Source organism: Camelus ferus, chromosome 6 (genome assembly GCF_009834535.1).
Source record: "Camelus ferus isolate YT-003-E chromosome 6, BCGSAC_Cfer_1.0, whole genome shotgun sequence".
In the NCBI taxonomy this organism is placed as follows: domain Eukaryota; kingdom Metazoa; phylum Chordata; class Mammalia; order Artiodactyla; family Camelidae; genus Camelus; species Camelus ferus.
Genome location: NC_045701.1, coordinates 70,242,233 through 70,265,874, shown reverse-complemented (window position 1 = coordinate 70,265,874; position 23,642 = coordinate 70,242,233). Strand labels below are relative to the sequence as shown.

General features: G+C 41.2%; 1 protein-coding gene and 1 long non-coding RNA gene across 2 annotated transcripts; one reads left to right on the top strand and one right to left on the bottom strand.

The window, feature by feature from the left end:
• Positions 1-590: 590 nt before the first annotated feature.
• Positions 591-8,286, top strand: PROX2 (prospero homeobox 2). The gene is given in 6 exon segments (XM_006184477.2): positions 591-1,448; positions 1,450-1,986; positions 3,064-3,075; positions 5,917-6,018; positions 6,432-6,626; positions 8,101-8,286. Coding segments are annotated over 6 exon segments (1,812 nt in total). The 5' UTR covers positions 591-668.
• LOC116664346 lies at positions 5,070-23,222 on the bottom strand. The gene is made up of 3 exons (XR_004320831.1): positions 21,235-23,222; positions 19,928-20,153; positions 5,070-8,186 (listed from the first exon to the last, which is right to left on the bottom strand). It is a non-coding gene; the product is annotated as an uncharacterized LOC116664346 (long non-coding RNA).
• Between the last annotated feature and the right edge of the window lie 420 nt (positions 23,223-23,642).

The following is a 23,642-nucleotide window of genomic DNA, read 5'->3' as shown; positions in this document are numbered from 1 at the left end:
TGATTCTGTTGCAGATAGTTACTTTTAATCAAGACAAATCTTGTTCTGACTCCAGCCTGACACTTAACCAACTGTATGACTTTAGGGAGGTAAATTCTTAACTCCTCTGAGCCTGTTTCCTTATCTGTAAAATACGAATGACAATATTCCCACAGGGCTGTTATGAGAATTAAATTCAGTAAAGGATGTAAAGTTCCTGGCACAGTACCAGTTATGCAGTTAGCTGCCATTATTTTTATTATTACAGATTGGCTTATTGTTCTGCCCTGGCAGGAGAAGAGCTTTCCTCCTTGGAGGAATGATCTTGGAAATCTCCTGAAAGTGTGGTCTGGACCAATGGCATCACCTGGGAGCTGGTTAGGAACACAGAATCTCTGCCTCACCCCAGACCTGCTGAGTCAGAATCTGCATTTTAACAAGATTTCAAGGTAATTTGTTCACACATACAAGCACCGCTCCAAGTCACATGTACTGTTTTCTCCCATCTCTAATTTCAGAGTCTGCCCAGGGGATGGGTAAGCCCTGGCATCCCAGAGTCTGAATCCTTCTCCGTGAAGAGGAGGAACCCCCAGCTCACTCCAGGTGCACCTCCAGCTGAGGACATCAGGAGGGATCCTCTCACGGAAGCTGATTAGCAGCCACTGAGCAAGGGCCTGCAGAGCCAGGGGATGGATCCAAACTCCAGCTTGCATTCTCCTCCATCCCAGGCCTGCTTGCACCTGGCACAACCTTGTATAGAAGATGGAAGAAGCCCATCCCCCCGAGAGCAGGGCAGAGACTCCCCGTTCCTCTGGAGACAGGTCCCCAGTTCTAGCATTGCCGACCCTGACTGGTTTTGGGATGAACACATCCAGGCAAAGAGGGCCAGAGTAGAGACCATTGTCCGAGGCATGAGTGTCTCCCCTAACCCTCTGGTGTTGCCAGGCAACACCCCAGCCAGGGACAGCCTGTGCTGTCCAGAGAAGTCCCGGGAGCGGAAGAGGAAGCAGAGCCTTCCCGTGCAGCAAGGCCCCCTGAAGCCAGGCCCTGCTGGGGACCGGGGCAGCAGGAAGGGGGGCCCTTGGGTGAGAGAACAGCTTCACCTGCTGAAGCAACAGCTGAGACACCTGCAAGAGCACATCCTACAGGCTGCTGGGCCCAGGGCCACAGCTCAGGGCCCAGGAGGCTCTGAGACGGGAAGGGGCCCTCTGGGGGTAAAGCAGAGGAATGGCTGGGGGTCTAGGCCCTGGGGGGTGGACAGCGACCAACACCAGGGTTCCAACAGGGGCCTCTCGGCGGCAGAGAAACACAGAGTGTGTGAGGGCAAAACCCAGTCTGAAGAAGCCAGGTTCCTTTCTTCTGGAGCAGGGGCTTTGCTGGAGATTCTGAAGAAAGAACTGACTGGAGCAATATCGCAGGCTGTGGACTCAGTATTACAAAAGGTGCTATTGAATCCACCGGGCCTCCTGAACGCAGCCAGGCAGAAGCTTCCAGGGGCTGGTGCCGGATGGCAAAAGTGGGCCCTGCCCTCCTGAGGGAGGTGCCTGTAAAGACCCACTTCCTCTGGCTGCCTTGCCCACGAGGGCCCAGCCACGGGCAGGGCTTCCACTGGGAACCTTATCTCTGGCCAAACCTCTAGATCCTCCCAACTACCCTGTCTCTCCACGAATGATCCCCAAACCCTATCAGGGGCCCCCAGCAAACTGTCCTTTGGCTGTGCCTCCTCACAGTCAGGAAGGCCAGGTGCTCACCCAGCTACTGGGCCATGGACCCAGAGGCCACTGGCACGGCAGTCTCTCCCAGGACTCATCTCCCCAGAGTCAGCCTTCCTCAGAGGTGGCCCTGCGACCTTGGGGAGCTGCCAAAATGCGACCACTGGCTTTGAGGCAGCAGCAGTGCCCCTGGCCTTTCACGTCCACCTGTCTGGAAAGACTGCCCCTTATTCCCTCGGTGAAGACGGAGCAGGATGGCCTGCAGGCTGTCACGAATGCACTTCCTTTCTCTTCAGTCCACATATCCTTTACTAGTAATGGAAGTTCTTGTCACAGCCCAGAGAAACAGGATCTCTGGACAACGAGGGGAGGCGGGGACAAATAACTTCCTGGTGGAGGAACAGCACTGCTCCCCAGGGGTCTTCTGAACACTGCTTCTGGGCCTTCCTCCCCGTGGCTCACATTTGTCAGGTTCCTGGGAAAGTGGTGCTCACACTTTAAGGATGCTGGGAGGGTTCCTTTACCTTCTTCCGTGACACCTTAGATTATACCACTGCTGACTTACTCCTTTGGGTGTTTGTTTTTAAACCGAAATGGATTCCCGAAATACAACAAATACCCTATGGAATGAAGAACCCCATCATTTGGTTGTCAGCTGCCCATACACCTTGGCAGAGGAGGTCAAAGGAATGGCCTCCCCTGAGGCATGGCTCCTGGAACCTCTTGGCTGTACAGGCAAAAGGCCTGCACTGAGTACATAATTCATGGGGAAGATATGAGAGACCAGAAACTTCTAGGGCAGTTGGGAAAGGGGAAGTTTTCTTCAGGGACTAGACTGGAGGCAGCTGAAAGGGGTTGGAAGGCTTCAGTTTAAGGAATAGCTTCTTAGCTGCTGCTGAGAAGGAGAGAGCCTGGGGCTATAGGCATGTGGGGAGAGAGGAGGCCCCCGTGGGGAAGGCTGCAGGGCCCAGGGTGGTCTGCAGGGGTCTGAATCTTTTTGCATCATCTTTGCAACCCTTAGGCAGACCCCACTCTTAAACAGTTTTTTCCCAGAGTAACTCTCCCTTAGGATATTAATCGCTGTTGAATTAGAAGAAAAAGTAGCTTGGATAAATACTTGGTTAGTTTCATTATTGCAGGACTTCTCAGAGCCTTTAACATGCTGAAGTCCCATGTAAAGCTCTAAAAGGAGAACATATGTAGCCCTAAACTCATATGACCAAAGAACTCTTTTGCAACAAACATCTTGTAGGACTAAAGTTCCTGAGATTATAATGTATTTTGGATGATGCTTTTTGTGAGCTGAGCTCATGCTGCTGCTTCTCATGGACAGCCTTGAATCAAGGCTCCAGAGGTCAGTGTGTCTGTGGAGTCGCACATCCAGGTGTGAAGTCGTCCTCTACCTGGCAAGCCGTAGTGAGGGCAGCAGGGTGGTGTGGAACCAGCTCACTGCCACACCAGGGCTGGCTCTTGTGTCTTAAATGCTATGAGCGCCCCCTGCTGGTCATGAGTATTGGAAACACTCTCAAAGCTCGGTTGCGGCTGGGTGCTTCCCTGGCAGGCAATGAGCAACTACGAAACCAATGCTAAGAGCACCTCACCAGCCACCAGTGCCTCTTCAGGCAGTAGACATAGAGATATCAACATAGAAGTTTTCTTGTCAAGTGATAGCCCTGTGGGAGAAAAGCTATCTGTCTGGGCCTTTAATAAGAGGCCACTGGATAAGATTCCCAGTCAGAGTCAGGCAGTGATGGAAGAACATTGGGAATTCAGTCCTCATAGATTCTTTGCTTCCCTTGTAAGGGATGTGCTGCTATTTCTCAAGTGCCTCCCGTGTGCCAGGTCCTGCCTCGTAAAATGAGGATTGGGCTCGGAGAGCTTCAGGAGGTTTCGGGGCCCATCCACAGGGCCTGGCTGCCCGGGTCAGGTGCTTGGCTACCTTTGCAATGATTTGGGGACCCCAGGCAGCATCCTGGCCCCAATTATTCCCTCATTACTGCCAACGTCCCAGCATTAGAGATTTATCCCTCTGGGCCACAAAAGCCACCTAAGCATAAGATGATTTGAAGTGTAAAAGAAGTTCACATTCACATGACATCCCTGTGAAACAGGTAAGGCAGGTGTGACAATGAGACAGTAATGAGAGGAGCATTTACTACACATCTTCTCCGAGGCAGGCACTGCTGCCAGCATTTCCCATGTGAGGGCTTGCCATCACCTAGCCACAATTCTGAAAGTCAGAACCCTCTGAAAATCCCTATGAATTCTTTGATTCCCCTAAGGTTGATGGGAAACTTTCTTGGTCACAAAACCTGACCTGCAATGATAGCAGACTATTTATGGGATCTCATTTAGTATAATTAGTCACTGATTTTGCTAGGAGAACATTAAACTATTGGATTAGAAGATTGCCACAGACCCTGCTGTGGTCATATACTAACGTGTCATACATGCACAATATTGCCCTTATAAAATAACAAGGATTCTGAAACTTGAACTCCATTTGGCTCAGTGTTTCAGATAAGGGATTGTGGGCCTGTGTTATCTCACAATCCTCAAGCATTCACTCTAGAACAGCATCAGAGAGGCAGGGACAGAGAAGCAAACTAACTCACCCAAAGTCACAAGACAGGGCCAGGATTCAAACCCAGCATCTGACTGCCGAACACAAGCTTCAACCACTACAGTCTACAGTTCAGAAATGAGGCACAGAGAAGGTAAGTGACCCAAAGTCACACAGGGAATAGGTGGCAAAATTATTATCTGAAACTGGGTCTGTGGACTCCCAATCCAGGATTCTTTCCACAGCATTTCTGAACCTGTAAGAAGGATAAGACATAGGGCCAATGAGGCAGGGGCCAGGGGGCCTCCTGGGCAGCAGTCTGGTTGCCTGGGCCAGCTATAAGTGTAAGCAGTCAGCTTCAGCTAAACCGACATATCCTACTAAGAAGAGGGGGAAGGTATAGCTCAGTGGCAGAGTGCATACCTAGCATGCACAGGGTCCTGGGTTCAAGACCAATACGTCCACTAATAATAGATACAAACCAAAATAAATAAAAACCTAATTACCCCTTCCCCCTAAAAAAAAAGAAGTCTTAATTGTCCTAAAGCTTCAGCTCTCAGGCCTGAGCTCCAAGGTTACTCTGTATAATGCTTCTCACCCAGCCCTTGGATTGTTTCTGGGAATGCTAAATGTTCTGGTGTAAGAATCTTTACGTCCCTCCCACCCTGGGGCTAGGTTTTCACACCACAGCCCCCTGCTCTCTTTGAAGGGAAAGAAATCTGTTCCCAGAGTGAGGAATGGGTTGGTATAGAATTTCCATATTTGTGTATGGATTAAGGTTAACCATTTAATCACTCACTCCTTCTTTCAGCCAACAAACATTTATTGAGCACCTACTCTGTTCCCAGCACTGGGCTAGGCATGTGGAATACAAAGATGAAAAGATAAGGTCCTTGCCCTCAAAGAGCTCACAGCCTAAATGGGGACACAAACATGCAATAAAAATTCCAATAAAGTCATTGTTACAAAAGAGGTTTATACAAAGAGCCTTGATAGCCCAGGGTAAAGAAGGCCTAATTCAGCAAGGAGAGGTTTCCAAGAGGAGGGAACATCTGAGCTGAGACAAGAAGGGTGAGGGAAAGTTCTGCCAGGCAAACGGAGAACAGGAGGTGCAGCCCAGCAGTTCAAGCTTCTTGAACCAAAGCAAACTGTGATCTGGTGCTCAGTCTGGTTAGATGCTTGTTGGCTCAACACTGCAAGGGCAGTGATGAGAGCCAGGATGCAGGCCATCTAGTCGACTCCTCTCATTTTGCAGCTGAGGAAGCTGAGGCAGAGAGGGGAAGTAAATCTTCACTTTGGATTTCGAAATGGTTTATCTGGGAGAGAGCTGCTGTCTCTTCTCACCCTATTGTGAAAGCACACATACAAGTACAACAAACTGTATCTGATATCACATATGCCTCAGAACTTTTACACTTCCGAGTGTTGTTAAAATTCTGCACTTTTACTGTACATACATGGTATTCGGCATCTGGAAAGAAAAAGCTTATCTGATCATACTTGCTGGAGACAAAAAATGGAACAGACACACCATTCAACCAAAAAAAAAAACCAAAAAACAAACAGAAACCATAAGGAACAGGGTAATTCACTATTTGGATAACTTGACAAAATTATGTGATAAACTGGTGTTAGTTTTCCTTGACACTGGGATAAATCCAGGAGGGCCTCAATCCGGGTCACTTGAAGAAGGCCAAACTGATGTTTTTCTTCACACGCTATCCCAGCTCCAACCTCCTGAAGGCTTATTTCCCAGATGTTCAGGTAAAGTCCTTCAACTGAGTTTCAGCCTCTGCAAAACTCCCTAGTGGCAGCAGGTTCTTCCCATGTGAGGCAAGGCCTAGGTCAGAATGTGTGCACTGTAGCTCCCCTTCATGTGGATGGAAGCAGTGGCATCTCTGGCTCCAGGCTGAGATGCTGCCTGTGTGAAAAATCGTCATAAATCTAGGCTATAAAAAACATTTATTTTTTAATGGGCATTTTGGTTAATTCAGATTTTTCTGTGTATAACTGAAAAGGTTTGGAAAATAGCTGTGGCTTCTTTTTTAAAGGAAGCCCTGTTTAGTGTCGACAGAAGCCATTCTTGTTAATCCCTGTGTTGAACTGGAAGCTCATAGTTCTGACTCTGAGCACCTCATGGCAAATGTCTGACTTCATGGACCCTGTTGTTTGTACAGTTCAACCGCTGCATTACCTCCCAGATGATCAAGTGGTTCAGCAACTTTCGTGAGTTTTTCTATATCCAAATGGAGAAATTTGCCCGGCAAGCAATTTCAGATGGTGTCACAAATCCCAAAATGCTGGTGGTTCTACGCGACTCAGAACTTTTTCGAACTCTCAATATGCACTATAACAAGGGGAATGACTTTGAGGTAAGACCATGTACTTGGGCCCCAGGGGTTCTGATGAGTGCCTTCCCTTGGTGATCGGAGTTTTAGAAAAGATCCCCTTCCATGTCTGTCCTTACATCACTGAGAGCCAGGGCAGCCTAGGGCTAATCTCTGTACCACCCATGAAGATTACAGCCACCACATCTTCTCTCAGGCAACAGGTGGATGCCACAAACTGAGTATACACCCACTCTTTATTCAGAAATGTAGCCAGAGGTCAGGTGCTATGCCATTTCGACAATACTCTGCAATGGTTACGTAGCTTTGATATTTTCGCCTTAGTGCCAGGAGGCCCAGGACTAAGTCCCGGGCTCAGCTGCAGCACCTAGTCTTGGCCTAGGTTTTCTCTACAACCATTTCTGTTCTTTCCATCAGTTGGTTCTTATCTTTATTCTCCCCACCGGTTTTATCTGTGGGCCCTCCATGGCGAGTCATCTCAAATCCTTTCTGGAAATAACAGACAATACACAAGTTTCTCGGTCCTTTGGGGATCTCTATGAAGGCACACTGGTGGCACCTTAGAGGTAAAGCATCAGTAGAGGGTGAGCAAGTGGCTTAATTTCGTTGGTGAGAAGCTGTAATCCTCCTGTGTGTGGCTGAAAGCTGTTAGGCTGGCATCTTCTTCTGTGGGTGCTAGGTGAGTCTGGTCACTGACTACACTTCCCTCTTCTCGCCTTTCTCACTTGACTGTGATCACAAACAGCAGTGTATTGATACCTCCAAGAGAGGGAAGAACTGTCGGCATCCACTGATCAGATGCTCCATCAGAGTATGTTTGGAAACCTAAGCCTACCTGCAGGGAAAATGGACCATGCCTCCTTTGTGAGGCTCTTGGGGATCAAGGCTTGTGGGTGGGGGGCAGTGCTCCCACATCTTTCCAGGTTGGGGTGGTCATTTAGCATGCAGTGGTGGCAAACCCCGGGCCAGGCTGGATCTGGAAGCCCTGTGGGATGTCCTGTTGTTAATGGTGCTAGTTTGGGTGAGGTCCTGGGGCTCTGGAAGCAGGAATGATTCCAAGTCTTTCAAATTCAGCCCCAAAAGATGGTGCAATGAGGTATGACAGTGGTAAGATTGAGGGCAGTCCTTTCCACCTTAGGCACTGAGGAAAAGAATACTAAAAACCTCTTTTGAACACAGATCTCATTTCAGTCAGAGTCAGAGTTTCCCACTTACTAAAACCATCACCCATTAGTGGAATCAGCTACTTCTACAAAGGCAGTGTCCCTAATATGCTTTCTTTCATGGCTATCTCATCAGTACCATCATTTTAAGGTTTGTATTTGATGAAGGAGCAAAGGATTCCTGGGGCTGTAAAAATCAGGGGCCAGCAGAGCAGGGATGCTCTTATCAGCCCACCACCCAAGGAACAGGCAGCATCAGGCAGTGAAGTCTGTATGGTGCCAGGACTTCATAGCTTCACGTCTTTTCTTCTTTGTGGGTCTCTCTGGGAATGCAGGCCCCAGACTGCTTCTTGGAAATCGCCAGCTTGACATTACAGGAGTTCTTCAGGGCTGTCTCCGCAGGCAAAGACTCAGATCCTTCCTGGAAGAAACCCATTTATAAAGTTATTTCGAAACTGGACAGTGACATTCCAGAGATATTCAAATCTTCCAGCTATCCCCAGGAGCTGTTTCGGAATTAAGACAAAGTGAGGAGTGACTGGCCTGGGTTTCCAGGGTTTGTCTTAATTGGCAGTCAGCACAGCTGCAATTATATAAAAAGGGCATGAGAAACCCCTCAAATAGGTACTATTACCATTTTTGATCATTTAGATCATTTATTTCCTTTTCCAGAGTTATCAGAGGTTTAATATTAACTATAAAATATTGCAAAAGGAACACAACAGTTTGGAACCAGAAGACTTAAATCTCCACTCATCTCCAGGTATCATGACCCTAGGAACCTGCAGGTGTCTTTACATCTATAAAATGAGGTTGTAAGGAAATGTGAAATGTTACCACACAAATGTTATTTTTTTCCCCTTCAGCTTTCAGATAAGGTTATCGCATTTGGGGTTTTTACAAATTGCTGTTTTTAGTTACCTATTTATCAAGCTCCACCTATTTGCGAGACACTTTCAAATACACTACCTTTCAGCTTTTTACCCTGAAAAGTAGATACTATCTTCATTAAAAAAATAACCAAACAGAAATTTTAGAACTGTGAAGTAAGTCACTAAAGGCTCTGAGGCTGGGACATTTGGGTTGGTAGTGGTGGTCAGGAGTGTGAAGAACCCACGACCTTCTGATGCCAGGCTGGGTGCAGACCCCCTGATGCTGCTGCCCATGCTCTCACACAGGCCAGCATCCCCAGTGAGCATCCAGCACTGACGTGGCACTACCTTCTGGCAATCCCTGCCCAGCACTTAGGAGTGCTTCATTACCAGGATGTCCACTGATTATTCTAGCAAGCCCAACACAAACTTTCTGTAGGAATTGAGTGTTGCTATATATTCACATCTGTCTGCTAGAAGAGTTAACTAGCTGGATAACCCAAATAGTCTCTAGCTGACCAATGCAATTAATGCCCCAACCTCCTATGTGCAGAAGAAACTGAACTTCAGACTATGAAAGCTAGAAAGGGCCTTTGGGGCTTATCTGGCCCGCCCTGCTTAAATGAGGAAGGAGAAATTGAAGCCCAGGCGGGAGGCTTTCCACAGACTGTGCACAGCCTCAAAGATGAACAGCGGAACTGGGCCAAAGACAGCATCACACACAGAAACGGAAATTCTGCTGCTCCTTAAAGACATTACAGATCATGGTCTATCTTTCACAGATAAAGGAATTCATGCAAACAGTTTTTTCCCTACTGGCCCAACACAAATTGTGACTTGCTCTGAGCATATAGGCAGGACGTCTGCAAAGCTGAGTAACTGCATCTAGCTTCCAAGCTAGTCAGAATCAAGTTTTTGAAAGCATTGCCTAAGATGGGCAGGTGGAGTGTGCGTCACACAGAGCTCGAACTCTGCCGCTCTAACTGAGGGGTGTCTGGGGCTTCATTAGCTCACTCGTTCCCATCCACATGAAACATGTTTCCATATTCAGCTACCCCACTTCCTTGACTGGAAGTGGGCTGGATCAGATGAGATAAAATCTCATCTATTCAACTACTGCTAGATGTACCAACATAAAAAGGTAGGAAAGACGACTTTCTTTTGAATTTTCCCTCACCCCAAACAGCTAAGAGGAAAAAGAAAACAAACATACTCAGCCCAAACCAGTCTTTTCAAGTTGTTTTAAGGTTATTTTCAAGTGTCCTTCAATACATCCAACTGTACTCAGATGATCTTTGCCCTATTTCCTCCTACAATGTTCCCATTACAAAAATGAAGGACTCTGCCAAATCTAAATTTTTAAAAGCAGACAAGCACTGAGTACTCTGAGCAAGGGCAACCAGTTATCTGTTTGGAGACTGGCGAACCCACTGTCCAAAGTGACATCACATATTTAAGACATTCATGGGATAATTCCAAGTTCACACAATTACCCAATGTAGAGCAGCCATTTTCTGTCCCAAACCTGAAATTCATTAGTGTGTGTTTCAAACACTGAGCCAAGCCACCTCCAGGGCAGTGAACCTTATCCCAGGACCAATTAGATGAAACGCTCAAGCTCAAATTGAAAACACTTGTGTACTGCAGTCTTTCCAGGAAGTGTTCTCTAACCACTGAACTAAACACAGAAGAATGTATAAATATATATGCTCTGCCAACAGAAGAATTCTATTTTATTATATTTTCCTGTTTCTACCAAGTATGGTGGGAACACAGTCAGAGTTGGTTCTTGTATTCTTTCAGCAGTCACAGTATTGCCAAAGGTCATGTTATTCTTTCCATCAAGGTGTATGTGGGCACTATTCTCTTCCAAATTAGACACGTTCAGTGTCTGGTCAAATACTGCATAATTGTCTAATCCTTCGCTGATGGACAATAGAGCCTGGATTATGGTTTATGATGATGACACTGTTGAGGAGACAATGTCCAAATATCAATTAAATGCAGGCAGTTAACTGGCATTCCATGCAGGAAAAGGTTCATTTGGGACCTTTATTTCAAACACGATTTCATTTAGTATACACAGTTCCAAACTGGATTCATACAGTGAAGAAGCCAAAGACATCTCCTAGGTGTATAAGCGGTACATGAACCATTTCCTTTCCATCAGAGAAAGGGCAAACATACATGGTGGAGATAGCACGCACTCTTTAGTAAAGTTCTGCACCCCAGACCCATGGAGGTCCACTTTTTAAAAATTATCTTTGTTTTAATGATGAAATGTAGAATCCTCAGAAGAAATTAATAATTTAAAATAAGACTTCCGTAATAACATAACACGTGCCTTTAGAAAATATTTCTTTTTAAAATCTTTACAAAATTTGTTGAAATTTTAGTAACCAGTTTCCTGGATGAAGTCTTATATTTTCTAAATGTTCATAATCTTTGATTCTAGCTCTTTTCTTTATAGTTTTGTTCTGTCAAACACATCAAACATAGTTTGATGATGCATGTATTCAAAACAAAATAGAAATTTTAAAAACCTGTTGATATTTTTACACAGGCTCTATTAGGTATTTGTATAGATTTCACATAATGTAAGGTCATTTTTCTCAGGACTGAGGAAATCAAAAAAAAATGAAATAGAATGATGGGTGGGAAAGAGATAAAGTTATAGTTCTTTCAGGCTGATAAGTAAATTATATGCATTTGTATTTGAAAAGTGCTCTATAATTTTTAACAATTGCTTTAGGACTTGATGCTTTGGGGGAAAAGATAAGCTTGTGACAATGTAACAAGCATAATACTTCTCAAGAGTGTATAAAAATATCCTTGGTCAGATTTAAGTATATACAACACGCTGTAAAGAATGAGCTCTGGTTACCTATGTGAAAGCATTAATAATGCATTCTATGTCTCTGCCACAGATCACGGTACCCACATTTAAAAAATATGTACAAAGTACTCACCTGTGGAAAAAGATAATTCATGAAAAGAGTATTTTTCATGGGTGTACAATTCCTACAGACCGAGAAGAAGCTCTTTCAGAATATATAAACCCAAACCGTACAACCACGTGCCCAGGAGTTGAATGCTCATTCATGTTTTTTAAGAAAACCAGATGCTGAGCCCCAGAGGAAGAAGGGAATACCTGATGAAATGTTGAGAGCAGGTACAGACAATGAAAACAGTACAAGAACATCCACTCCAAACCTCACCAGTTTTACGTGTCCCTCCACTCACTGAGGAGTCTGCCTCCTCTTTCACCAAGAGCCTTTCGGAGTTACTTTGTTTCTCACAATCTTACCCCTTCACACTCACAAACTCTTGTTTAGTCATTTCTGAGTTCTCCAGAGTTACCCAGCATACAAATATCAGGTCCTAGTCTTCCCTTAGAAAAACCTTTTTCTCCCCACATTTACAAATTTCTGTGGCTGAAACCCCCATCTCCATGGTAACTGCTTCTGGCTTAGAAAGTTAGCCTTAGGCAAGAGTGTTGTCTCTTCCCTTACTCCCCTCACTTTATCCTCAATTATCTGATCTGCTGCCCTTCTGCCTTCACTTTCCCCCTCAACCGATACCTTTCCTAAGTAGAGCACGGTCAAGTGCATGGGTTCTGGAGGTCTTTTCCTCCCGGCTCAAGCACCTACCAGCTATGGATCTCTGCCAGTTACTTACTCTTTTGGCCACAGCTTTCTCATCTGTAAAAGAGAGTTAATGAAATAGTACCTACCTCATAGTACTGTTCTAAGGTTTAGATAAAATCACACATGTGAAATTCTCAGCACTCCTAGTAAATAGTATGTGCTTAGTAAATATTAGCTTAGTAAATATTGTTACTCAGCAGTCATAAACTGTTAGCAAAATCATGAATTTGTACTGCTTTACAGTGAAGAAGAATCATTTCTAAAGAATGGCACTGATGTGAGACATTACTGATTTAAAAATATTCTGAATTTTGTTATTACTATAACCATGTAGTAACATGCACTAATACCTGTGATGATAACATAAAACTTGGCTTTAAAGTGCTATGTTAATATTTTCTGAGGTAAAGAAAACCCAGCTTAAAAAAAAGTCTTGTGTTATAATCTCTATATGCATCCCTCACTTACTCTTTATAACAATTCTATGTTGATGTGCTTACTTGACACATTACATAACTATTATTGCTATTTGCTAGTTGGTTGCTAAGACATCAACCTGCTTTTTTTTTCCAAACAGCAATATAATACATTGCATTTTTCTAACCATTAAAAAAATTGAAGTATAGTCAGTTTACAATGTTCTGTCAATTTCTGGTGCAATACATTGCACTTTTGACACCTTTTTAATTATAAACTTAGTGACTCGTGATTTTTCAAAAATTATTCAACTTCTTGTTTTTATCAACTGCTTTTTGGGACACTGTACCAGTGTCCATTGAATAGACTGGTTTTCAGCTTGAATATTTTCCAAATTAAGTTTTGTACAGTTGTTCAAAACTTCTGCTTCTTAAAGAGGCTGGCTCATGGCTTCCTTGATTGGGTGGGTGGGTGGGTGGGGAGAATTTACTGACACAACCCTGATTTTCCTCTCTTAACATTTAAAATCTATTTTGAGAATTACATTTCTATAAAGATAAGCTTGCTTTCTTATTGAAAATAATTTGACCTCTTTTCTGGTTCTTTTCATTTTATAGTTATTAAAGTTGATTATTTTCCTCCTCTGCTCTTTCATGAATGTGGGTAGGTGATTACCTTTTTCAGACTATTTGAGACTCTAAATGTTTTTTGGCTACTGTTTCTGAATAAACTGAACTTTTTCAAAAATCAAGTTTCATAAGACAATAGGATTATCAATTTGATGTTTTGCTGACTTCTCACTCTATTAAATTCCTAACAACAACAACAACAACAACAACAAAAAGAAAACCCCACAATTACATCTGGCAGAATATAATCCTTACAAATACCCTAAAGCTGCTTTTGTTCAAGATTACTGTCTTGGTGTTTAGACACTTCATTTCTCATTATATATCCCATTACTTCGTCAGGGCTTACTGACTCTGGACCAACCAGAACAGACTCCAGAACTCTTCTTTCCTATAGAACTCTCACCAAAAATAGTGTCAGAAATAAGAGTTTCTACAGAAGAGAATGGGATGCAGATATTAGAACAGAACACACATAGTTTTTGCTAGATTGTAGACTTATGAGCAAATTCTGGGAACAGAAAGCTTAATAACACTGGATTTATATTCCTAAACAACCAAGTTTTGATATGCTAGTTGCAAAGATAGTTAAAATCCTCATGCCATGTGAATAGTAGATAATGATTATGTATCCTTAAGCTCTGGAGACAGTAATTACCTAAACAATGTGAGTGAGGCAGATTTTGGTATGTTGACAATGCTTAGAATATGCTATTAAGTGACTGTTTTCATTTCTTTATTATAGAATCATGCCTATTCACTTCAAACATATCAGGGCATTTCTCTTGGAGGTGGACAGTCTTCTCACTGTTTTAGGAACTAGAAAAATGTACTAATTATTGAGCAAATCTCAAATGTTATAAAACTTGGCAGAAAAAGAATTTCCTAACATTCAGCCCACTGCTGTTGTGCCAGAACTGGTGAATTTGCCCCCCAAATTGAGATCAATAACAGACTTGTATATTTTGGGAAAATACTTATCAGTTCATTTCCTTCAAATAAAGTGACCATGATTTACCTCCTCAAGGCATAGTTACTGAGAAACACACCTGTATTGATGATCTCAAGAAAAAAAGATGACCCAAAGCCACTTTTGGTTGCAAAAGCTATGCTACCTACCTACCCTCTCAAAGTGGCAGCCCCCAGCAATATAAAACCCTGAACACAAGTTGGGGATGGGACTACAAGCAAAGTGATTCATTCCACATCCCTTAAGTTCTTTAAAATCCCATATGAAGTACTCTATCATGATTGTGGTGCTAGTTACACAAAGACACCCATGATAAAACTGCATATAACTACACACATTCACTTCAGTGCCTGTAAAACTGGTGAAATCTGAACAAGCTCTGTGGTGTAAATGAATGCCAATTTCTTGGTTCTGATACATAACTCTATTTGTGTAAGATGCTACCACAGGGGAGACTGGGTGATGGATGTATGAGGACTTCTCTCGTGAGGAAGTTTTTCCAACTTCCTATGAATCCATAATTATTTCAAAATAAAAAACCCCCATGATCCACATAGAATCAGAATCTTTGAGAAAGGGTTTTATAGAAGGAGTGATGTGCCCTAAGGAAGAAGCAAATAAAAGTACACACCATAGATTACAGTGCTTCTATAAGGACAGTTTTCATTTTGTTAGGGTTTGTTTGGTTTTGTTCTGTTCTGAGTACACAGATAATCAGAACTGTCAGCTAGTTCTGCTCTCAGAACATAGAAAAATAACCTGTCCTGCATGCGCACTGCACTCCTCTTCTGTTTACCCTCCCCAACAACAACTCATTTCTATCTATGGTTAGGAACCTTCACCACAACTTGAAGGGCTTGGCTTGTTTTCAGACCCAGGGCACATATGTGTGTTAGATTAAAAGACATTTTAAATCTTGGCTTTATTTGTTCCCAATAAGCCAGATTCTTCCTGTGCCCAAGATTCCTTTGGAAACTACATTAACTCTTTCAGGCTAGGTGGACTTTAGTTTTCACTTGAGTTTATTATTACCAAATAGCTTTCTTACACATCCAAATTGTTCTACACTTGCAAAGTTACTGACAGACCAGGGCCTTTGGAAATTGTGATTAAATGAACCTATCTTCACGTGGAGATGAAATAAAATTTAAAATCTCCTTTAGCCTACTGGTTCTCAAACTTGGCTACACATTGGAACTACTGGTGGGCTTTAAAAACTACTGATGCCTGAGTCCCAACTCTAGATTCTGATTTAATTGCTATGAGGTGTAGCCTGAACTTTGGGAGTTTTAACAGATCCCTGGGTAATTCTTATATGCAAAGTTTGATAGCTTTAGCACACTACTCTTCACATGGGAAACTTTCATATTTCACCATTTTTCCAACCATGCATACTTAAAGAAAAGAGTAATCATATGCTTGAGTACTTAGAGAATGTAAGCAACTATTCAGCTAGAACCATACCAATTCTTGGGTTAGGGCCTCCGTTATCAATACTCTTCCCTGACAATAAACTTTGGGAACGCATTTCCGATCTTGTAGAGGCCCTACCAACATACTCAGATACATATTTAGTGAAAGCAGAAGGTGCATATCAAAAACAGGAAATCTCTCTCTCTCTCTACACACACACACACACACACACACACGTACATTTTATTTTTTAGAGCCATTTTGGGTTCACAGCAAAACTGAGCAGAAAGTACAGAGATTTCCCATATATATTCCCATAGAGTTCTCTTGGAGTCATACATTCTATGGGCTTGGACAAGTGTATAATGACATGTATCCACTAGATCATACAGAATAGTTTCACTGCCCTAAAATCCCTCCCTTCTCATTAACTTATAGCAACCACTAATCTTTACTGTCTTTATACTTTTGCCTTTTCCAGAGTGTTATATTGTTGGATTCATACAGTGTGTAGTATTTTAGATTGGCTTCTTTCATTTAGTAACATGCAGTTAAGTTCCCTCCATGTCTTTTGATGGCTTGATAGTTAAATTCTTTTTTGTGCTGAATAATACTCCATTGTCTGGATGTGCTGCAGCTTATCCCTTCACCTACTGAAGGATATCTTGGTTGCTTCCAAATTTGGGCAATTATGAATAGAGCTACTATAAACATCCATGTGCAGGTTATTGTTTGCCCATAGTTTTCAACTTCTTTGGGTAAATAACAAGGAGTGTGATTGCTGGATTGCATGGTACAAATAGTTTACTTTTGTAAAAAACTGCCAAACTGCCTTCCAAAATGGCTGCACCATTTTGCATTCTCATCAGCAATGAATGAGAGTTCCTGTTGCTCCACATCTTCATCAGCATTTGGTGTTGTCAATGTTCTGGATTTTGGCCATTCCAATAGGTGTGTAGCTGTATCTCATTGTTTTAATTTGCATTTCCCTAAAGACATTTGATGTGAAGCATCTTTTGTTTATAATCTGTATATCTTCTTCAGTGAGGTGTCTGTGAAGGTCTTTGGCCCATTTTTAAATTGGGCTGTTTTCTTATTGTTGAGTTTTAAGAGTTTTTTTTTTTATTTTGAATAATGGCCCTTAATCAGATACATGGTTTGCTAGTTATTTTCTCCCAGCTTGTGGTCTGTCTTTTTATTCTCTTGACCATATCTTCCACAGAGCAGAAATTTTAATTTAAATGAAGTCCAACTTATCAATTCTATCTTCTGTGGGTTACACCTTTGGTGATCTAAAAAGCCACCAAAGCTAAGGTCATCTAGATTTTGTCCTATGTCCTCTTCTAGGAGTTTTACAGTTTTGTGTTTTACATTTAAGTCTGTGATCCACTTTGAGTTAACTTTTGTAAAAGGTATGAGTCTGCTTCTAGATTCACTTATTTGCATGCCAATGTCCAGTTGTTCCAGCACCACTTGTTGAAATACTATCTTTGCTCCATTATATTATCTTTGCTTCTTTGTCAAAGATCAGTTGATTATATTCATGTGAGTCAATTCTGGGCTCTCAATCCTGTTTCACTTATTTATTTTTCTCTGTTCTTTCACCAATACCACACTGTCTTGATTACCATATTTGTACAGTAAGTCTTGAAGTCCAACTTCAAGTAGGTAGTACCAGTCATTCAATTTTGTTCTTCAATATTGTGTTGGCTGCTCTAGCCATATAAACTTTTGCCTCTCCATATAAACTTCAGAATCAGTTTGTAGATATCCACACACACACACACACACACACACACACAAAATCAACAAACCTGCTGGATTTTGATTGGAATTACATTGAATCTATAGATCAATTTGTGAAGAATTGGTATCTTGACAATACTGAGTGTTCTTATCCACGAACATGGAATATCTCTGCATTTATTTAATTTCTTTCATCAGAGTGTTTTAGTTTTCCTCATATAGATCTTGTACATATCTTGTTAGATGTATACCCAAGTATTTCATTTTGGGGGGTGCTAATGTAAATGGTATCATTTTAAACTTCAAATTCCACTTGTTTATTGCTGGTACATAGGAAGGCAACTGACTTTTACATAGTAACTTTATGTATCCTGAAACCTTACTATAATTGCTTCCTAAATCCAGGAGTTTGTTGATTCTTTCTGATTTTCTACAGAGACAGTCACATCTGTGAACAAAATTTCTTCCTTCCAAATCTATATACATTTTGTTTCCTTTACTTGAGTTACTGCATTAACTAGGACATCTGATACAAAGTTGAAAAGCAGTGGTGAGAGGGGACATCCTTGTCTTGTTCCCCATCTGAGTGGGAAAGCTTCAAGTTTCTCACCATTAAGTATGATGAAATACATTCATTGTAGAGTCTTCGGAGATATTCTTTATCAAGTTAAGGAAGTTCCCTTCTATCCCTAGTTTACTGAATGTTTTATCATAAATGCATGTTGGAGTTTGTCAAAAACTTCTTTTATATCGATTGATATGATCATGTGATTTTTCTTTTGGCCTGTTGATGTGATGGGCTATATTAACTGATTTTTTTGGTTGTTGCTGCTGCTCCATTCTATATTAACTTTTTTTGAATGTTGAACCAGTCTTGCATACCTAAGATAGTTCCACTTGGTTGTGGTGTATAATTCTTCTTACACATTGTTGGATTTGATTTGCTAATATTTTGTTGAGAATTTCTGCATTCCTTGAGAGAGATCTATAGTCTGTTTTCTTTTCTTGTAATGTCTTCAGTTTTGACAGTAGGATAATGCTGGCCTCATAGTATAAATTGGGAAGTATTCCCTCTGTTTCTATCGTCTGAATGAGATCACAAAGAATTGGTATAATTTCTTTCTTAAATGTTTGAAATAATTCCTAGTGAACCCAACTGGATTTGGTGTTCTCTGTTTTGGAAGGTTAATAATTATTGATTCAGTTTATTTAACAGATATAGACAGGCCTATTCAAATTGTCTATTTCTTCTAGTATGAGTTTTGGCAGATTGTGTCTTTCAAGTAATTGGTCTGTTTCATCTAGGTTATCAAATTTGTGGGCAAAGAGTTGTTCATAGTATTCCTTTGTTATCCTTTTAATATCCATGGAATCTGCAGTGATGTCTTCTCTTTCATTTCCAATCTTTGTAATTTGTGTAATGAATATTCTTTTAATAAGTTTTAATGCCTAAATAAGTGAACTAGTTTCTTTTAAGAAAAGTGGATATTCCAGACTTCACTAAACAAATACTTTTTTTTCCCCCCAAAAAGGGTACAGTATCAAAACCTACACTTTTCGGGATTATTCAAACTAGTATTAAAGAAAATGTGTGATGTGAGAAGACATTTTCATAGCTCCTGTGGATCCAGTTGTTGTTATTCTAAAGGAAGCAGAGGAAGACTTAGAAAAAAGAACTTCATGATTAAGGGAGATTATCTTCTCAACTGAAAATTTAATTTCCCCATCACTGAAACACATCACCCCAAAGCTTACTAATTTTGCACCATGGCTACTACCTTGAATCTATTCTGCTTATCCATCTCAATTCCAAATTGATTCAAAAGGCGGAACTCCAATGAGAGCAGCATATAAAACTAGAATTCTAAAATACCAAAAAAAAATTTCTTTTGATATGCTAAACATTAAGTTAAGACTCTCTCTAAAACACATGTATGGATAATTATTAAGAAGACATGAAAGAAGAAATTGTTTCTCTATGGCCCAGTAATTCAATTCTTCTGTATTTTCCCTGGGAAAGTCCAAAAATATGCCCCCAAAAGGGCATTTATGAGGATGTTCAAAGCAACATTGTTATGACAGTGAAAAATTATCACATATAAGGGAAAACAATCTATGTTAAATACCTACAATGGAATACATATGTACACAGGTATATGTATATATGTATATGACATGTATATGCCTGCAAAATAACATGTAAAAAAATATCACTCATGGAAAAAACAATAAAACTATACCCTTATATAAACACACAAAGATTTGGAAAGCTGTACTTCAAAATGATAACGGTAACTACCTCTACGATTTTAAGGTGTCTATTGCTCAATGGGAGGTTTTAGTATTATCTGTAATTATTTTTTTTAAATAATGAGAATGAGTTCATATTTTATGGCTGAAATAAATTTGAAAAAGATAATGCCCTAAAACATACTTTAAGAAATCAAACATAGCAAAAGTATACCCACCTTGACACTGACAGGTGCCAACAAAGAAGCTTTAAGGACACACATCTTCTTTCCCCAGTGGAAATGGTAGAAAGTAATGTAGAGTTAAGAGAACATCCTGGTCAAATTCACAACCAAGTATGGATGCTCAGCTGCTCCACTTAACCAAAGGGAATTCTTGCTGTCTTCTTTCCCTGGGACAGGCGTGTGCTATCTCACTGTGCATACACAAGGTGCTTACCTGTATCTTGATAAACGGAGGCATTGGAAGGATGTTATCCAAGAAGGGGGACAGTATACATGCTTTCATGTGAAAGTAAGCAATGGACAAAAATTAACCCACTGCAAATTCAGCACCAGTACATTATGTATTACCATCTGGCTCAATGAAAACAGAATTGCTCATTCTGAAGTATCAGTTAAAAGGTGCTGGTCAAAATATTTTTATATAATCTATGTGATATATAACCTGATGTTTCCTTTCCTATACATATCTTCTTTGCAATAACTGTCTTTCAGGATTTGCCATCCCTTATGGTCTATGTCAGAAATCCCAAAATAATAACTGAAATATGTTGCTTCCAGATGTGATTTGTTTTGCCTCCACTGTACTGTCCTCATAGTATTTTGAAATTACTATTTCATACAAAAATCCAGATTTCCACTTTATCTTGTCTGGTAACACTGAGTCTACCTTGCTTTATGGCAACCACTGGCTGGAGAATTGTCTCACTGAGATAGGGCAAGCACTCTGCAACATCCCAGTCCCCACCATGCCCTACTGCCTCCCCAATACTGAGGCTGAGAGTCAGTTGCCAAAATCATTCTGCTTCCACTGTTGTTTTTCTCAGAGTAAAGAAGAAAATTAATTAATATTTGTACTTACACTCCTACCAAAAGCAGGAAAGCTAAAGAGAGCCAGATGTTTTAAGAAAAAATGGGAAAGAGGAGATTTTTCTGAGAATAAAGAATATTCCTATGTCCAATGGCAAAAACATATGTCTCTGATGAAAAAACTTAGCATGCCATTATGAAACTGCTAGCCAATTCTCTCACTTACGATATCTTCCTGTCCATAGCAGGCATTTGAACTTGTGATGCCTGATTTATGTAACACTATGGATATGCTACCAACCAAAAGATACAGAGGCAGTGAAGAAGCAAACGAAAATTGGGGTTTTGTGAATTACATATATATTTACCTCTATGAATTAATTTCACATTTTACACACAATTCTAAATATGCTTGTTGAGCACCAACTATACATAATAGGTATTGCATACTTGGTGTTACAAGGATGGAAGATGAATAATAAAACAGTTCTTACCCTCTAGGAGCTTGCATTTGGAAGTGGGAAGGGATGCGGAAGAAAGAATAGACAGGTGTATAAGTTACTCTCCTAGAAAGGCAAATTAAGAGAAGATTATAGAACAAATATAAGCAAAGCCCCATGAGAGCTGAAGGAGGGGGCAAAACAGCAAAGTTTCAGGAAGAAGGTAGCATGTACACTGGGCCTTTGGATAGTTACAATTTCTAAAGGATGAGATAAAAAGCAGGCAGTAAACCAGGAAATTTCAGGGAGTGCTGAGGGAACAGTAGTCATACAGTGCACTTGCAGTGTTGTGTACACGTGGTAAGAAAAGCAGCAGAGGAAGCTGGAGAAGTAGTTGGGATCATGTTATTGACAGACTTCACTGCCAAGCTGATGCACTTGTCTTTAATAAGGTGAATAATAGGGAACTTCCAAGTGAAGTAGGAATAATACCTGTCATTGGAGCCAAAGCAAATAGGCAAGTTATATTACATAAGAAATTATAAATTATAGAAAACAAAATTACTCTCTGCAAGCTGAGCTTATAGCTCAGATACAAGCTTCCATAAGTTAGCTGCTTCTATAAACATCAATACACACATGGTTTTCTAGAAGAAATCCCACTACTCTCGTACAATAATCCATTCAATGCTCTTGTCAAATTTTCAAGCTTCTGTGATTAAAAAGAGTCTAACAAGTAATAAGTGAGATCCTATGTATACAGCTACTTTATGTTTCTGAGAATTCAAGGAAGATGGTTTCAGAGGCAGTCAAATGAGTCACATTGCTCCTGATAGATATCTTTTGATTAGAATGAATCTCCAGGTCCACAGAACTCAGTCACACACATGCACATGCACACAAGTGCACATGCACACAACATACACTATACTGGAGGATTTGCCATCTAGAACTTGTGAAGAAGGCCATCATAAAGGAGGTGTTCTAGTTAAGGATAATAAAGTGCTGGGTTACAGACCAGGAAAATCAACTTTTAGCCTTGTTTTGCCATCAAGTAACTGAGACTTTGAGCAAGTCACTTCTCTTCTTTCAGCCTCAGAAACCATCTGTAAAACGAAGGGGCTTGACAGGAATGAGCTCTAAGATCTCTTCAACCTCTTATCTAAATGTCAAGTTTCAACTTGGCAGCCTTCCAGTGTGAAATAATAGGGAATCTGTGTGGGCCAAAGCACTTACAAAAAAACCCAAACAAACCAAATGAAAAAGTTTCTGGTGCTAAAATACTGAAGATCCCACAAAAGAATCCAGTTTTCTTCTCTTGAAAACCCAGAAAACCTGGCAACACAAGACTCCAACTCCCCAGATGGCCACAATCTGCTGTGGCTGAGCAGGTGCTGCTTCCCCTTTAACAGGACCTACCTTGTTCTCCAGTTTGCCAAGTCTCCACCCTCTGCCTCACTCATGTGTTACCTGTCCGACTTTGAATGAGTGACCATTGCCATACACACAGGAGACATCCCTTTTATTTATTCACTGAACAGATATGAGCCATGCACTGAGCTAGATGCTGCAAAAGAAAAAAAAACATAAGAAATGCCTAGTGAAGAAATAGGAATTCATTGTTGGAAATAATAAACCTGAGAATGGGATTTCAAGTTAAAGTGGAAGAAATAATTTTAATTCTTCAAATACCATAGGAAAGAATCTAGATTAATACTGTCAGTAACAAGAATGTGAATATTTGATAGAAAGTTCAAGCTTCTTAAGTAGAAGACTCAAAGTCGTCATTCTCTACACCGTAAACTATTAAATCTATAGGCTTTGTGGGATCACAAATGCAAGCTCCTGCTTCAGGCCAAGGGCTGTCTGAAACTGCAGCAGCTCAGCCCCAGTCATGAAGAAGCTCCTTGACGCTGGTCTGATGTGAAAGCAATCAAGCCTGAGAACTGAGATCAGATCAACCTCTGAGGTGCAGAAGCATAAATACCAGGTACAGAGGACAGTGAACCATGGTCTTTAACTCCCAGTCATGTGTGCACAATGAACCATCCATCAGAGACTCTGGCCACTCTAGCCCTCTAAGACGCACCATGGTTCTTTACTTTGTCAGAATCCTATCATTCAGGATTTTCCAGAAAACAAGATTTCTCACTTCATTTCATTTCATTATTGTCATGTCCCTTGACAGTTCACCACTGTGCTGTACTGTGCTGGCTTTTAAGCACCTGTCACCCTCTGAGGAAGTCTATGTCAAGGATGCCATTAGCAGTGTTCCTTCATTGCTAGAAATTAGGCAAGTATAGGAAGCAGCAGAATGATGACAATATAAGAAATTCACAATTTATAAGAGCAAAAGACAGCTTAAATACACATCAATAGAGACCTGGTAAGTTAAGTTATGGTAAAGACATAAAATAAAATACTCTACAGCTGTAAAAGAGAAGTGGGACGGAATGCTACTG